The sequence below is a fragment of the Mytilus californianus genome, unplaced genomic scaffold (assembly GCF_021869535.1).
Source record: "Mytilus californianus isolate M0D057914Y unplaced genomic scaffold, xbMytCali1.0.p SCAF_15, whole genome shotgun sequence".
In the NCBI taxonomy this organism is placed as follows: Eukaryota; Metazoa; Mollusca; class Bivalvia; order Mytilida; family Mytilidae; genus Mytilus; species Mytilus californianus.
Genome location: NW_026262637.1, coordinates 1,326,079 through 1,343,524, shown reverse-complemented (window position 1 = coordinate 1,343,524; position 17,446 = coordinate 1,326,079). Strand labels below are relative to the sequence as shown.

Below are 17,446 nucleotides of genomic sequence, written 5' to 3'. Positions count from 1 at the left end.
CACATTCGGGAAAAGGGAATGGGATAGTAGTTCCTACATTAGGAACATATCCGCTATCATTCGTGAAACAGATATTCCATAACAATCAACCAACTCGTTATTGCGTCCGTAAAACTTACGAAGGGATGGTTTCAACCTCGCCACTTGGAACTCTTGGTTTAATAGCTTCATATTGAGCAGCAACCCTCTATCAAGGAAATCATGATGGGAAAATAAGCCCTGGAATATCGTATCTATTGGGAGATATATACTCCGTATGCAGGCGCTGCTGGAATTTGGCACATAGAAATGGAAAGTTCACAATTGGAAACCTGAAACCATCTTTTTTATAGTAAACCGACCCTTGTTTGTTAATTTCCTAGATGTAAGTCAAGATATGAGGCATACTTTACTGTATCTGTTGTATCCTTTATCTCAAGTTAGATTGGATAGATGCGTTCAACATGGTCACCAAATTTTGAATTATTTAGTGAGAGAATATCATCTATATAGCGGAAAGTAAAGTTAAAGGATACTGCTTACTTCTTTTCTTTCTTTCTAAGAAGTTCTTGTATGAAGTCAGCCTCATATGAATAAAGGAACAAATCGACATGAAGAGGGGCCTAGTTTTTTCCCATGAGAATGCCGATTGTTTGTTGAAAAACACGCCCTCCAAACGTAACAAATATGTTGTCAATCAAGAAATCCAGCATTTTGTTAATGTCATTTGCATCAAAAAAATTGTTTGAATCAGAGTGATTTTTTACAAAGTAGGATTTATCCTTATGTAGAAAATATTGTAAACTGGTTTTATAGCTAGCTAAAACTCTTACTTTCATAACAGTCGTATAAAATTCCATTATATTGACAACAATGTGTGAACAAAACAAAGGTACAGATCTGAGAGTACTCACAGTTACTGACAGCTATTTCAAAGCCAATTAATGGAAAAAAAATCATGTATCTAAAACTAAAATATCAATCAGTACATACCAGTGTAAAATCGACATTAAAAGTCAGAAAAAAAACATGAACTTGTGTAATGCAAAAATATAGGTATCTACTAATGTAGTACCGTGAAAGTACATATGTGTATAACAATAATATTTAGTATGGTTTTAATTTACTGATAACAAAATCAATATTTATATCAATAAAAACAGTATTCAAAGTTTTAATTACAGTGTTGAATTGAGTAGAATGAGTTTATTTAAAAGATTGATCAGTACATTTCCAAATCTTGTATCTATGGAATAATTTAGTGAAGGTATTAAGTAATTTCTGGTAACGAAATCCCTGACTCAATCATTTACTAGTAATACAGATATTTGGCGTTTTTTTTTGTTGCAGTTCAGTGTTTCTGTTGTTCCTTTGTTTTCCTCTTGTATTTGATGTCTTTCACTCGGTTTTGGTTTGAGACCCGGATTTGTTTTCGCTTAATCGATTTATGACTATTGAACAGCGATATACTCAGGAATATGACAGTTGTTATCCATTCGTTTGATGTGTTTGAGCTTTTGATTTTGCCATTTGTTTAGGGATTTTCCTTTTTGAATTTTCAGACTCATATGAATAAAGGGACAAGTCGACAAGAAGTGGAGCACAGCTGGTTCCATGCGAATACAGATTATTTGTTGCAAAACACGTCCTCCAAACGTAACAAATATCTTGTCAATCAATAAACATGCCGTAACTTTTCTCCTTGACAACATTTATGTACGTTTCGGCAATAAAGTTATGAAGCACAGTTTATTGCCAAACTCAGTAAAAAAATATGTCTAAATTTCATTTAATTGATATAATCAACAACACTTACCGTTATCTTGATGATATTTTTTCGTTAAATAATCAAGAATTACTTTAAATTAATCAAATATTAACATCAATAACTGTCATTTCTTAAATTTAGATATTTCAGTGTTACATTAGAAACTCTTCACAAATTGTACTAAAGAGATGATTTTTCTTTCCCAATTTTTTTAGAGCGGTGATGATCCCTTTTGTCGTACATTTTTGTACAGAGTTTCTAGTGTAACACTGAAATATCTAAATCTAAAAAAATACAGTTATTGCTGTTAATATTTGATTAATTTTGGTCATAACTGTTTTTCATAACAGTATAGGAACAAGTCTGCTATTAAAGGGGCACAATTTGTGCCCATAGGAATACCTTCAACCTGTCCATAAACGTTATTGCCGAAACGTACATAAATGTTGTCCAGAAAAAAATTTACTTTCAAAAAGTTGTTTTCAAGAACTCAGCAAAACAGACTAAAAGACGTTTTTATTTCATATTTGAATGTTCCAAAATCAATCAAAGTCTTATACATGTACATGTATACATGCATAAGGTCGTTTTCGATCCGGCGCAGCTGATATGTTGTCAATCAAACATGACATTGGTGGGGTTCGTGTTTCTCAGTCTTTAGTTTTCTATGTTGTGTTTTGTATACTGTTGTTTCTCTGTTAGATTTGTTTTAAATTGCCATGGCATTGTCAGTTCATTTTCGACTTATGAGTTTGAATGTCCCTTTGGTATCTTTTGCCTCTCTTTTACAGAGTTGAAAATATTAGAGGAATTTATGATCCTTATGACAGGCAAATTATTAAAGTACATGGTTTTTTTTTTCTTCCATATGATCTATTATCTAGCTGTGTGGTCGGCAGGGACATCTAATAAAAAAAGATTTTAATTTAAAGACAATTCGGAAGTGATATAGCATTGTGTTGGAAATGTATGATATCAGGATTATTTAACCTTTTTTTTGTGTTTCATAGGCTTCTTGAAGTATTTAGATTTATCAGCTATTGTTTATATTATCGACATATCTGATTTAAACTATATTACTGATAGTCAATTTATTTCAACAATGTTATTTGACTTTAGTCCAAAACTAAATATATGTTGAAATTAATCTCAACATTAAAATCCGGAAAGTATGGTGATTACCCGCTATCAAACTTGTATACACAAAATCTCTGTGTTAGACGTTTATAGGTAAAAAAAAATAACCTGATATTTAGATATGAAAAGATAAGATTAGTACCAACATTATATATCAACTCATTTATGTCATCTTGCAGACAAAAATCAACTATTCACCGAAATATTATCTAGCGTAAAGGAAAAGGTATGAGATCATTGAACATGTAAAGATTTACCATGCATCTAGTAGGAAACTACTTTTGATCCTGTCAAGGAAAGATAATTCCTATTACAAGAAATTGTGATTGACCCCCTCTACGAATTGCCGAAAACAACCCTTTGACGAAAGAATAGTTTTAACTTATTAATCTTTCTATTGCTCATTTCTTACGCATCTGGTATATACACATTTGTAAAGTTAAATATATTTATGAACAAACAAGTTTTACAATCAAAATAATTGATTGAAATATCAGTCCCAATTATATATGCCATCCTTGCAGTACTTCGATAATTTTGACTGAAACATATACACAAGCTGAAATGTATTTTCTTCATATAGCATTGCATATCTTTCATCTAGATAGACATTCGTTTAGACAAAAAAAAATTGGAAGGATTAAAACATGAATACAGACAATGGCGTAATGAAAATATTTTTGAGAAACGTCGAGAAACTTTGATTTAAAATCAAATATGGACATTGTTGAATCTATAAAAAAAAGTATTAACAAACATACCGAATTTCTAGACAATTCATAAAGGGGGAAGTCCATAAAACCAAACTCTTGACCGTATAACAAACGGAACAAAAGAAAGCAAATATCATATTCCTGAATTGATACATATATTTTCAGAAAAAAACGTTGGCTTAAACCTGGTTTTATAGTTCGCTTCTTATTTGACAGCTACTTATATCTCCGTTATATTGATAAAATTGTGTGAGCAACTCTAACAGACATTATTGTTTAATGTGACAAATATTTAGATCCAGTAGCCAGAATTATGTAAACATACATGATTGATATACAACACAACTGATTAAAAAAAAACAAAATTCTGACAAAGACATCAACAACCTCCGGGGGAGGTGGTCACTTCGATTCTTTTGTGGTAGCGTTAGAAGCTGGAACAACCTCTCTACATATATTTTGATAACAAAAAAACACAGCTTATCATATAATTTGTTTGGCCGCATAAAACCCTTATTGATCACTTGGCTATTTCCAAAGATAAAATTTATCAAAATTGAAAACTGTCTGGTTTAGTTTGTACCATTCATGGAGACAATATTAGTGAACATTTATAGTATTTTGTTTTGTTATTGGTGTCAATCTTAGATCGTAAGAGGCCGAGTTCAGGCTTGAATTAAATACATTTTGTATTCTCTTGTGTAAAGAATTGTTGACCTTCTTGCCAATTCATGCAGCAAACCGACCAATAATGGTTCATTTTATTGCTTCTACCTTTTTTGTATTAAATGTATCTAATTGTTTATATGTGAAAACTATTTTTCGAAATGAAAACTCCAAAGGGACAAAATTTAGCTTTTTATAGATGAAAACAGGCAACAAAGGCAACTTTACAGCTGATACTGCACTGAAAATATAATATACTTAAGTATGGAATGGGGATTAGTATGAAAAATTATCATGATCATAATTTTGTGCTTTTTTTGTAATATGTAAACAAAATGAATACAAATTGAATGGTACAGTCATTACTATCTGTTTGAAAGTTACTTTTTTTTAATAAAATGAGATCCTTCAGCAGCACCTGAGATCAACCCCAATGTTTTGTGGGTTCGTGTTGCTCAGTCTTTAGTTTTCTATGTTATGTTTTGTTCTTTTTTAGCCATTTCGTTGTCAGTTTGTAAACATAATTGGATAAGAGAGGTTTCTCATGATTTTTTTGGAAGAAATACTGAAAGTGAGCCATCATGTAGGGGTTGGGACATAAAGTTATCCATGTTTCTATAGGTAATTGGGACTTACAAGTATTCCTTATATCATATAATTTCGCAATTCTCAGTATTGCAAAAGAATTTTTTCATATCTTTTTGTCACAGTATTTCATTTTTTTTCTTAACATTCGGTTAGCTTTTTGTGTACCCAAGGTACCTGTTCTTGATTTTAACCGTTTTTCCTGTACTGAAGATAGCAAGGAAAATTAAAATCGATTAACTTTCGATTTTGCACTATGTTCAATCTTTTGATAAGTACATTTTTTATTATCACCAGGCATTCGTATATTTCACCGTTATTGTTCTGTTTATTACAATATAAAACAATAAAAAATCTGCAGACATTTGCTATCTCATATATCATTTATGATGGCATAAACGATGATTCTAAGGCCAAAACAATTGTTTGTGGAAAATTGTACTTTATTCTAATATCAAGTAATAACACAGAACTAAGTTATCCAATAACAAGTGCGTTTGAAAACATTAAATAATTTTTCTTTTGCTAAAGATTGTTTCAAAAACTACGACTATACCAACTGTTGCTGAAAATTTGTATAAACGCACATCTTTTTGGAGAACGGGCGGACATGCAGAAAAATATTTATTAAGAAACATGCTTATAACGATTAAGCAATAGGGAAATAAAAAATAGCTAAGAGTAATCTTATTCTTTATAAATATACCAAGTTTTCTCACATAGGCAAATTTATATTTTCTGAAACCATATTATATACATATTTTGCATTTAAAAGCTACAAACCATAACATCTCAAAAAAAGTTTGTAGTAAAGTTATACGCGAATCTCTAAAAATGAGCAGTTCACGATATAGCATTCCTTTTTTTTCAAATGGAAAGCATGATTGTTCATTTAAAGAATAACACAGTCTTCATCGGATTCAACTTCTCTACTATAATCGTATTCTGGATACAGTTCACGGCCACATTCATTACATGGTGGGCCATTATCTGGTCCACAAACTCCATCATGTTCCAAACTTCTTCCATTTTTATCATACTTTTTTGGAGTTGTAAACTTTTTTCCGCAGTAAAATAACCCACTCCATCCCTGCCATTTACCTTTATCGTGCATTCTTTGACATTTCATCTTTGTCCGATCTATTAGTACTCTGCATGCCGGGCAGTTAGCCCAGTTATCCGGCCCACATCGTCCGTCTGTGCCGGTAGGAGTAATTTGCTGATTACCAGTCATTACACTCCGTCCACAATATAAAATATCTGTAATAGGTCCAATCTTTGGATTATAGTCATTACCTTTGCATGGTCGGAACACCATATTGAGAGCAACTTTATCCAATTCACTCATCTGTTTATTTGGGGTAGTTCCAGATTTCAGTCTCCAGACTATATCCCCATTTTCCAGTCGCTCCATATCCTCGTCCTCAGGGTACATCATAACACTAAATGGATCGAATCTTGTCAAACCACGTATTCTCTGGTGATCGCCTTTGTCTTTGTATTGGTAATCGTCGGTGTTTATATTGACATACTTTTCGGCATCTTTACGTTTGAACTCGTGCTGAAACCCCAATGCATGAAGTAATTCGTGTATGGTAGTTTGTTCTTTCCAGTTATCACTCCAATCTGTGTCTAAATGAACATAAGCACCGTCTGGTCCTTTAAAGATGCCTTGGGTGTAGCATCCTTTTCCTTTCCCCTCACCTATTGTTATTTTGGCATGGCTAGCATCGGTTTCGTAAAGGTGTATACCCGGTGCTGCAATGTTAATATCTTTTATAGTTTTGGTTATATGTCCATGATATGTCGATACTGAATTGTTAACATATACACCTATATGGCATTGATCTTCTGTGTTCCCTAATTCACGACATGTTTGTATTTCATAAAAGCATTTGGCCCTATATACAGGGTCGCTTGAACGTAGAGCTTTTTCATATGATGTTTCCAGACTTGTGGCCAACTCCTGGTCAACATCATAAGCACTAATAGCACTGAGGGAAATTGCATGTTGATCTATCTCCTTCTCCATTCTTATACTTTAATGAACTAAACGAATAGAAATATAGATATAAGAAGATGTGGTATGAGTGCCAATGAGACAACTCTCCATCCAAGTCAAAATTTATAAAAGTAAACCATTATAGGTCACAGTGTATATATACTTGTACTAGTAACTTACTGCAACACCTTACATCTCACAGGAATTTTGTAATTCCTGGAAAAATCACGTAATCGTATGAAACACGCAGTTCGATTCCTTTATTGCTCTATATAATTACATAAAATACATGTTTCATTAGAATCCGCAATTTGAGGGATAAACAACAATCACGAGGCCGTCAAAATAATTTTTTTCCAATTACATGAGCATTTTAAAAAGTGTTAATGATGCAGATTTTTCAGAAATAACAAAACGAAAGTACAAATTGTTTACCAACGAAGGATGATGTAAAATGTGGGAGATATTTATATCCTATGCTAGTTTGAATAAGTGTGTATAATCAATAACATCATCATTTGATGACTTTCGAGAAATGTAAAACGTGAAAGTAAACCAGATTAAGTAGAAAAGATTATGTTATTGTCCCAGGTTAGTGGGAGGGTTGAATGCTCACAGACATGTTTAACCCCTCCTTATTTTTATGTGTCTGTCCCAAGTCAAGAGCCTGTAAGTCAGTGGTTGTCATTGGTTCATTTTTGTCATAATTGTTTTCGTAAATTGTTTTGTTATAAATTAGGCCATTAGTTTTTCTCAATTGAATTGTATCATATTTTTCATGACTGGGCCTTTTATATCCGACTATACGGTATGTTTTTTTTCCTCATTGTTGAAGGTCTAACGGTTGCCTATAATTGCTTGCATCCACCCCATTTGAACTTTGGTGGATAGTTGTCTCATTGGCAATCATACCACATCTCCTTATTTTTGTATATGTGTTTTGTGAAAATATTAGATGCAAGTACTCACTGGAATATGGGGTTATTGATTAACCGGACATCCTATGAGATTTTTATTGTCCTTTTTTATGTTAATACCAAAAGAGAGAACGATGGATTTTTGAACTTGTAAAATCTTGTCTTTCATGAATGACGTAGAAGAATATGTTGGATTCACAGTTCTAGTGTGAATTCCTAGTTCTTTAGTTAGACATTCCAAATAAACATTTTTGCATTTGAGAATAAAATTGTTGTTGGAGGTTTTGTCTCTGTTTCAACACAAATTAACCTATTACATTGCGCCTTTACTGTTTACAATTAACTTATTCAATAGCTTCAATTATATATCCCTAAAGCTAGGTATTGAATATTTAGGGAGAATTTTTAAAAAGTATGATTGAGTTAGGTACACTCATATACTATTCATTTTCACAAAATCACATGTTTGCCGGAATCCGCTAATTTTTCTCAGTTTTTGTAGATATTCACTTAACCGTGAATGTCCTAGTGAACATTTGTGTTCTTTTTGTGTGCAATACTAAGAACTAGGCAAGCATAGATTAAATTAACTGGGGTTTACATAACAAATTTAATTGGAATTCAAATAGTTTTTAGGTTAAATTGGTTTGTAACTTTTAACTTTTAATTTCCTTTCTTTGTCAAATTTCAGAAAATGCACGTGACCTACAAAACGATACCTGGTATTGGCGTGTCTTCAACTGATCGTTTTTTACTACATCAGTATGATAGCTTTGATTCGTTCTAAAAAATGCATAGCTTGGATTTATCCGGCGCACTAACCCCATTGCCTTGCATAGCCCTCAAATGCATTTATTTGTAATCTGAACTTCTTCTTCTAGTTGTATCACTTGCAACTTTTGCTAAATATCAAAATGTGACTACGATTTTGAATATACAATTTGAAAGAATGCTGCTTACAACTAGAAAAATGCTTCACGAATGATCAAACAAAAATTACTAGTGCAGTGCCTTTCAAAGAGATTACGCGCAAGTTTCAATATTGCAGTGCACTTAATTATTATTTAATCGTTACAGGGGAAAGGTAGGGACTTAATTTTAAAACAATTAAGCTGAAATCAACCAGGATTTATTTTTGTGTTATAGCGATCACTACATAATAAAACTTGCGTTATGATAACTTAAGTGTACTTCGAAATATATTTGTCTCGTAAATTTCTTAATTTCTACACAATAATCTTTGTTCCAGTATTTAATTGATTGATATGTATACGGTAAGTTATGATAGGATCCTTTTACTTATTCATGTATTTTTAAACAATTTAAATAGTGAAATAACGTATTGAAGTCTCTTATAACATGGTATTTCAACTCGAATGGTAAAGTTACCTTTCACAAGAAAAAGGAGTGAAATTGTTTTTATTGAGACCTCAGATTTTAAGAATTCGTTTATTTTTTTAGTACACATACCTGTGTGCAAACATAGTACTACTTAGTTTATCGAAAACCGAAATGATAACTGTTATCATGTTGTTATGTATATGAATTCATTATAAAATACAAAGAGGAATACCGATATAATAAGAAGATCAACAAAGTCGGACGTAATTTCAGTACTGCTCCGAACCTGGCACGAAAATACGGATATTGTTGTATCTTAATTTGCTGTTATGTAATTTCGAAATCATTCTAAATTAAGAAATGTATCTCCCTCATGCATATCTCTGAATCCTTTCCGGATTTGACTTTATTTTTGATCCTTTTTTGTTGTATTAGCTCTTCAATATTTCTATTAAATTTTGGACTTTCAAATATTTTGACCTCGAGACATTAATTTCGAAATGCGCATCCGGTGCAATATCATTGGTACAAATAATGGTATTAACTTAAGCGATGTTATTCTTGCGTCATACTTCTGCCCTATTATAATGATAATCATAATTTGACCAGGTTTTTTAAAATTTTTCTTGAGAAGACATTAGCCACATTCAGTGAAAACCTATGTTATTATTATAATGTGTATATTTATTAATTACATTTTTTCGATCAAAGTGTATGTCTAATGTATTGCACAAAGAAAGCGACCTTCCACAAGTATTGAAACATGAGAAATTTGACAACAAACTTGTACAATTTAATCTTTGAAAGCTGTCATTTTTGTCTTTAAAAGAAATTAGACCGAACACATGTCTAGTTTACCGAAATTTGCATATTTTGAATTTTTTTTTTTTTTCTGAATATAATATCAAACAGTTTTCATTTAATTTTCGGTTCAAGATTTTGCTTTTCTACCCATACTTCTTTAGAGGTCGCTTTATGCCTTATCTTAGCGACAAAAGATATAATTCCAATTTTCCGATTGTGAACAATTCTATTTTGGTGTACCGACATTCTAGTAGATACTGAATATAGATTACTAGTATATATCCAAGATTTGATATGATCTCATTAATTGATTGGTAGATTGTTGTTTACCGCCACTTTTAGCAACATTGTGCTATTTCGTTGCGGTCAGTTTTTATTGGTGGAGGAAGCCGGAGTGCCTGGAGAAAGCCACATGCCTTCGGCAGGAAAACTGACAATCCTTGTCAATTAGGATTGGATTCGAGTGCACCTGTCATGTGCGGGATTAGAACTCAAAACCTCAGTGTTGACCGGCTAGAGATACAGTAGTTAGACTACTTAGACCACTCGGCCACCGAGTCCCTCTAATATGACATGTCAGGGCTCATCTTTCCTATACCGATTTCCTTAGGTATTGGCCCATGGGTTATTGCAAAAAAGATTATTATAATTTTAGAACATTGAATGAATATTTATTCAATACACATGTTTTTTTAAAAATCAGACATGTTCAGTGCTATATATCTTATTTGTTGTAGTAATTTGTAGAGTGTTTGTCGCGCTAATTTGTCTAAATCTTTTACCATTGCCTTTACATTGTGCATGGAACAAAACTATTTAACAAACTTTTAATTATCAATCTATTAATGCATGATAACATTATAAAGAGTATTCATGTCAACATTCTTTTTTCTGACATTAACAAGGTCCAATGTGCGTCAGTAATTAAAACTTTGGTTTTCGTACTTATAGTATAATACAAATCAGTGTCATACATTATTTACACAATAATTTGTATTGAATTCAGCCTACAATATGACAAGTCGACAATCCTTTTTATAAAAGATTATATACCCGCATTCGTAATCCTATACAAGCATAATTTCCTTCATGTTTTAAAGTGTGTTAATTCGTTTATAAAAGACTGGACTTTCAAACTTTATGGTAATTTGTTGTCTATTTTATATTGTGCTTATGGGTAGGTTTTTTGTTATAATTTGATCGTTGATTCAAATCCGTATCTGTTAATATAACTGGTCATGTTATTTTTCTTGGTGTTATATTTAAATTGAACAGTTATTCATTTTTGCTTAAGTTCTTTGTCTGTAGAGTGTATATATGCCATTTTGTTTTTCTTTGTTGACATAGTTGTTTCTTTTATAGTGATTAAGATGATAACACAATGTTGACTGCTGTAACCAAAGTTTTGACATTTTCACCTATTATGTCTGTTTGTTTTGCTCACACATTGATTTCGATATAATGGAATGTTGTACAAGTGAGAGGTTTAGCTAGTTATAAAATAGGTTTAATCCACCATTTTCTACATGATAAATTTGTCTGTACCAAGTCAGAAATATGACAGTTGTTTTCCATTCGTTTGATATGTTTGAGCTTTTGATTTTGCCATTTGAAAAGGGTCGTTCCATTTTGAATTTTCCTTGGAGTTCTGTATTTTTGTTATTCTACTTTTTACATGTATTAATACGGAACCGCATGAATTAAGGAGACAGATGTTAACGGATGCTCTAATCTAAAATATCGATTACGAAGAGACAAAGCAAGTATCAAACAAATTATGAGGTACTTGCATTAACTCCGAATGTAGCGAGACCAAGTGAATGGACAGGTTAAGCGTCTCTTGATATGAATGCATCGCCCGCTATGCAAGTCCCCATTCTGTCAAAATGTCACAATCAGGAAAAAAAACACAATCATTCTGGTATCAGAAGATATAAGACCAAGAAAACATTTCGGTAGTGATTTGAGACACCGACACATCGTATTAGCCGACCAAATCGTGATGTAATAATGTAGCGTCGATTTCATACCCTTGTTGGTGACGTCGACATAACTTATATTTCTCCTAAATATATAGCCTATCAAACATGAATATACTGCATTTGTTGTTGGTGTTTTCTTTTTTTTTTCGTTTAAATTATTTATTATTTAGATTAGTTTCTTGAGTAAATGGTAGAAACTTTAATGTGATTCAATTCCTATCAATAATAACAATTAACATATAATTTTGATACCTAATTTAAGAATAAATAATGGATATTGTGTGTCGTCTTTTTTTTACTCCTGAAATGTCTGATATTAAATTGTTGAGTCTTATTAACAGACAAAGTTATATTGCTCCACAAATTTTTTTTTTTTTTTTTAATCATTTACATTTAGTTATCAGCAATCCAAGCTAAATTCGTGGACTAGAATAAAAACAATTCCAATTGTTTTCATTCCAAATGACAAAAAGCTAGCATTATATTCTTTTCGCTGTAAAAATAATGTTGTCTCACTAAATAATCCAGGTTTGGTGACTATTTTAAACGCATATTTCCTATTAAACTTAATATTAAGGATAGCACAGATACATTTAAATCATCCGCATATTTTTTTCTTGCATCTACACAATGAGGGTCAGTTCACTACAAAATAAATTATTAAGCTATCAAATCGTGATCTATCAATTCCTATGAAGGAACATTCCGGAAGCGTCAGCATCTGAAGTAGATAGCTCCTAGCTGATAAAAGGTTCCAGGGCTTGCCTTTCCTACCATAATTTCCTTGATAGAGGGCTATTGTTTCATAGAAAGGTTTCAATTGTAAATGATCCTCACATTTATTAAATTGTCCCGACAAACATTCAATACAATATACTAAAAATAGATTTTGTTTGATCTTTTCAGATCGACAAAGCAAAGCGTAAATTAATCTTAGTCTAAAATGACCCGTCACCCTAATTGTCTGAATTCAAATATCTTTAGTCTTGTTATAAGATTGATTTATTTTTCAGATACTTTTGTATTGTAAATTTTATCTATTTTACTGCTTGCAGTGAATCCATGTGTGTTCAAAAGTTGTTCATATAATTAGGTTAATATTAACTATTCTATAGTCGGAAAATAGACTGAACATATTTAAATTGACTGCGAGAGGTGTATCTGAATAGTACAGCAATGAAAAAATATGAAGTTTTTACCTAAAGAATGAACATGTCTTGTATATTTTTTTTTATCAGTCTTTTCAGACCTGTTCAGATCAAAACGGTCGAATCAGTTCAAAATCGATTTAATAGAGATACATTAATTTCAAATTTGTAATCTAGATTATATTCATTTATGTCCAAATATGAAATTAGGAGATGTGGTATGATTGCTTATGAAACAACTATTCAAATTACGGCATTCGAAAATGAGCAAAACCTATACCGTAAAGTCAGGTATTAAAGGCTCTGACATGACAAAATGTGAAACAATTTAATCGAAAAAAATCAGATAGTAACCATCAAGTACCACTAAATTACCGGCTCGTACCAAATAATCATTTGTCGCCCTTAATATTTATGTTATAATTTGTGTAAATCATTATCTATTATTTATACTAAACAATCTTATCAATAAGACAGTCATGTTCAATACGCCGCAGTTTGAATGACTATGTTATGATTTAAATAAGGCCTAACAAAAACTTATAGCTTACTATTCGGGACAGGTTATTTTCTCACTGTAAAGACAATGTTGGTTATCATTTGATAGATGCCATTTTTTATTGTCTTTATACCATACCATGTAAATTTTGAAAACGATTATTTGTGAAATTTATAACATGATTTTATTTTAATAGGAAGTCAACAAGCATGAATTTTGTTAGATTTTCGATAGTGTTGTTCCTCATACACATAGCTTTTTGCAATCCCGTGAAGAATGTTGGATTTTATAATCTGGATCCAAACAGTGTCATTGCTGTTCCAAAACGGAATCCATTGAAATGGCGACAACTCTCTTTTGAATCGAAGTTCAAGTTAGCTAAGGATGGAGAGGAGATAATAGTACCAGAAGATGGTTTAATAAAGGCTGAAGTAACAGTTACTGTCGGAGCAAATAAGAGAAGGTTGGCAGTGGCTGTTTGTGTTGAGTTGATTCAGTATAACAACAAAACATGTCAAAGAATCAAACACGGAGATATAGTTTTTCTGAATGAAATATTTTCAGTTAAACGAAATGATAGAATAAGAGTGATTGTTTCAGGAACTGACCAAATCTATGCTTCATTTGAATACAATCGATTTAGATTATATTATATATGACATCTATCCATATATAAGAACAATTCGACGAAGAAATGAGTATTACTTACCTTTTACTTTTAAATGTAGTTTCTGAAACTAACGATTTATTTTTATTGGAGTGCTGATTTGTTTTATGCTGATTAACCATCTAGTAATTAATATATCCAGTACGTCATTACCATCATGGTAATTAATAGTACGTATACTTTGTAAGCCTGCTGATTATTAATACGTTATGAGTATATTGTAACCCTGCGTTATATTTATACATTATTTGTATGTTGTAAGCCTGATGTTTATTAATAAATTATTTGTACGTTGCAAGCCTGTTGTGTTCTTGCGTGTGTTTGTGCTGTATATCTGTCACGTAGTGTTGTCATTTTAGCGATATCTTTTAACAATTGTCATCAAAGCGGGAGGTTTGGTTATCCATAAAACCAGGTTCAACCCACCATTTTTTCTTTAAATGTCCTGTACCAAGTTAGGAATATGACAGTTGTTATCAAATAGCTCGTTTGTTTTTGTTGCACTTCAGTGTTCCTATTGTTCCTCTTATAGTTGATGTGTTTCCCTCGGTTTTAGTTTGTAACCCGGATTTGTTTTCTCTCAATCGATTGATGACTTTTGAACACCGGTATGATACTGTTGCCTTCATTTGTTTATCAATACATTATGTGTTTGTTGTAAGCCTGCTGTTTATCAATACATTATGTGTATGTTGTAAGCCTGCTGTTTATTAATACATTATGTGTATGTTGTAAGCCTGCTGTTAATTAATACATTATGTGTACGTTGTAAGCCTGCTGTTTATTAATACATTAATACATTATTTGTGCGTTGTAAGCATGCTGTTTATTGATAAATTATTTGTACGTTGTAAGACTGCTTTTTATCAATACATTATGTGTATATTTAAGCCTGCTGTTTATTAATAAATTATTTTTACGTTGTAAGCCTGCTGTTTATTCATACCTTATTTGTGCGTTTTAAGACTGCTGTTTATTAATACATTATTCGTATGTTGTAAGACTGCTGTTTTTTAATACATTATGTATACTTTGTAAGCCTGCTGTTTATTAATACATTAATATATTATTTGTGCGTTGTAAGCCTGCTGTTAATGTACGTTGTAAGACTGCTGTTTATTAACAAATTATGTGTACGTTTTAAGACTGCTGTTTATTAATACATTATGAGTATGTTGTAAGCCTGCTGTTTATAATACATTATTTATACGTTTTAAGCCTGCTGTTTATTAACAAATTATTTGTACGTTGTAAGACTGCTGTTAATTAATACATTATATGTACGTTGTAAGCCTGCTGTTTATTACTACATAATGTATAAGGTGCAAGCCGGCTTTTTATTAAAACATAATGTGTATGGTGCAAGCCTGCTGTTTATTAATACATTATGTCTATTGTGCAAGCCTGTTGTTAATTAATCCACTATGTGTACGTTGTAAGTCTGCTGTTTATTAATACTATGATATTATGACGTGATATTTTTTGTATTGACTTTGTTATTGGTCCGAGGCTTGCTGTATTTGCCTGAAGCGAAGCATAAATAAAATCTTCAAAAATTTGATTAAAATAAACAGTGAGGTTAAAGTACAATTTGAATTTGATTGATTGATTGTCGCTAATCGTCTAGTGGCAAATATTTCATGCATGTTCAGGACGATACAATACAATTTGAAATTATTACATTTGATGCACCCGTCAAAAAAGGTTCAACATTCTGTTAGTTGTGTAAATTATAAAGAAAATCAATATCCTGATAAAATATAATTAAAATCTGGCTATTGTTGTGAGCATGTGATGTTCTAATTTGATAGATCAATTATAATACTTGCAATACTATATATACTAACCTACGAATTTTTACTAAAACTACAAAAAAAACAGTAAACAAAAACTCGTCCGTCCTGAATTAGTCACGTGTTATCTAGATGTCTTTGGTTTTGTGTGTCGTTGATTGACCAGTTGCTGTCCTATTGATTACTCCACATCCCCATTTATTCACACAAATAAATACCAACACTTTTTTTTACATACATACTTTTATACTTTATACGACTACGAATGCCCTCCGGTTTTTTTCAGATTCCTTTGTGACCAATATGCCCCTTTCCGAAAAAGGCACCTTAATTAATCGTCTGTGAGTCGTTTTGTCTCTCCACTTTTTGAAATGGTGCGTATTTCATCATCTGTACTTGTATATCATGTCCAACTCAAAACACAAAAAACACACCATCCCAACAGACCCAAGCGTAAATTAACATGAATCTAAAATCAAATGATTTTAATATCTCGTTTGTATTTTCAGTTTGTTTCTGCCGTTTCAATAATATAGGTTAACGAAAATATCTTTATAATTTGTTTATTAATTATTGTTTTCGAGAAAATAATTTATTTCAAAATAGAATTGAAATAAAACATGTGTAACGGGATCTGAATGACTTAATTTTATTTCGTCCTAACCGAGTGTCCGTTTAGTATTGACCTCACATATTTTTAAGCCTTTGTTATAGCTTTCTCCTCATTCCGATGTTGCTGTCCTGTGTAAACTGCTCTTTTACTATTGAAATGCTGGCACTTTAATTTTAACAAGCTTCGGAAACCATATCGGATTTCTTCTGCATGTACAGTCAAATACATTTCTGAGATTGTTTACACTTCGAACATAGGGAAAGTTGTTCGGCCAAATAAACATGTTCAACTATTCTTCTTTTCTTTATTCAAAGCCAACAAATATTTTTCTATCTGCTTTCCATGTCTGTTTGAACGGTGTTTTTATCGCTAACTTCTATCCGTGTTTTTTTCCAAATTAATGTCCTTTTTTTATTTCGCTAGTGGCGTTTATTGGCGAACATTTTAAAACGAATGGGTTTTATAACGGAATTGCATTAATAGCGATACAATTCCTGCGTTTTTTATAATTTGGATTTCTACTTTCAAAACAAATTGTCATCGGGAAACGGCATGCATCATTAATCAGAATTTGCAGCCCAATAAAACAACCTGGAATAAAAACAAACTCAGTCTGTTATGGTCTTCTTCCGGTAAAATGGCGATGCCCATGTAAACTTTTTACCGTGGCTTAAAATTAAGGTTCTGCCTCAACTCTGAACGATAAGACCTGTAAACTAATGTTTTAATGAACAATTATGAAAAAGTTTTATAGTGTTGCTCGAGGGGTAATAATTGGAATCTTCACAGAATGGAGCAGATGTGAACAAAGCTAGTGTACACCGCTTCAAAC

At 31.8% G+C, this 17,446-nt stretch overlaps 1 protein-coding gene across 1 annotated transcript in view; it reads right to left on the bottom strand.

The window, feature by feature from the left end:
* Positions 1 to 5,270: 5,270 nt before the first annotated feature.
* LOC127725184 (uncharacterized) overlaps positions 5,271 to 17,446 on the bottom strand; it is a 31,689-nt gene continuing 19,513 nt past the window's right edge. Inside the window, exon 2 of the mRNA XM_052232029.1 lies at positions 5,271 to 6,897. Within this exon, the coding sequence (XP_052087989.1) occupies positions 5,741 to 6,880 (1,140 nt within the window). The 5' untranslated portion in view covers positions 6,881 to 6,897 and the 3' untranslated portion in view covers positions 5,271 to 5,740. The remainder of the gene's footprint in view (positions 6,898 to 17,446) is intronic.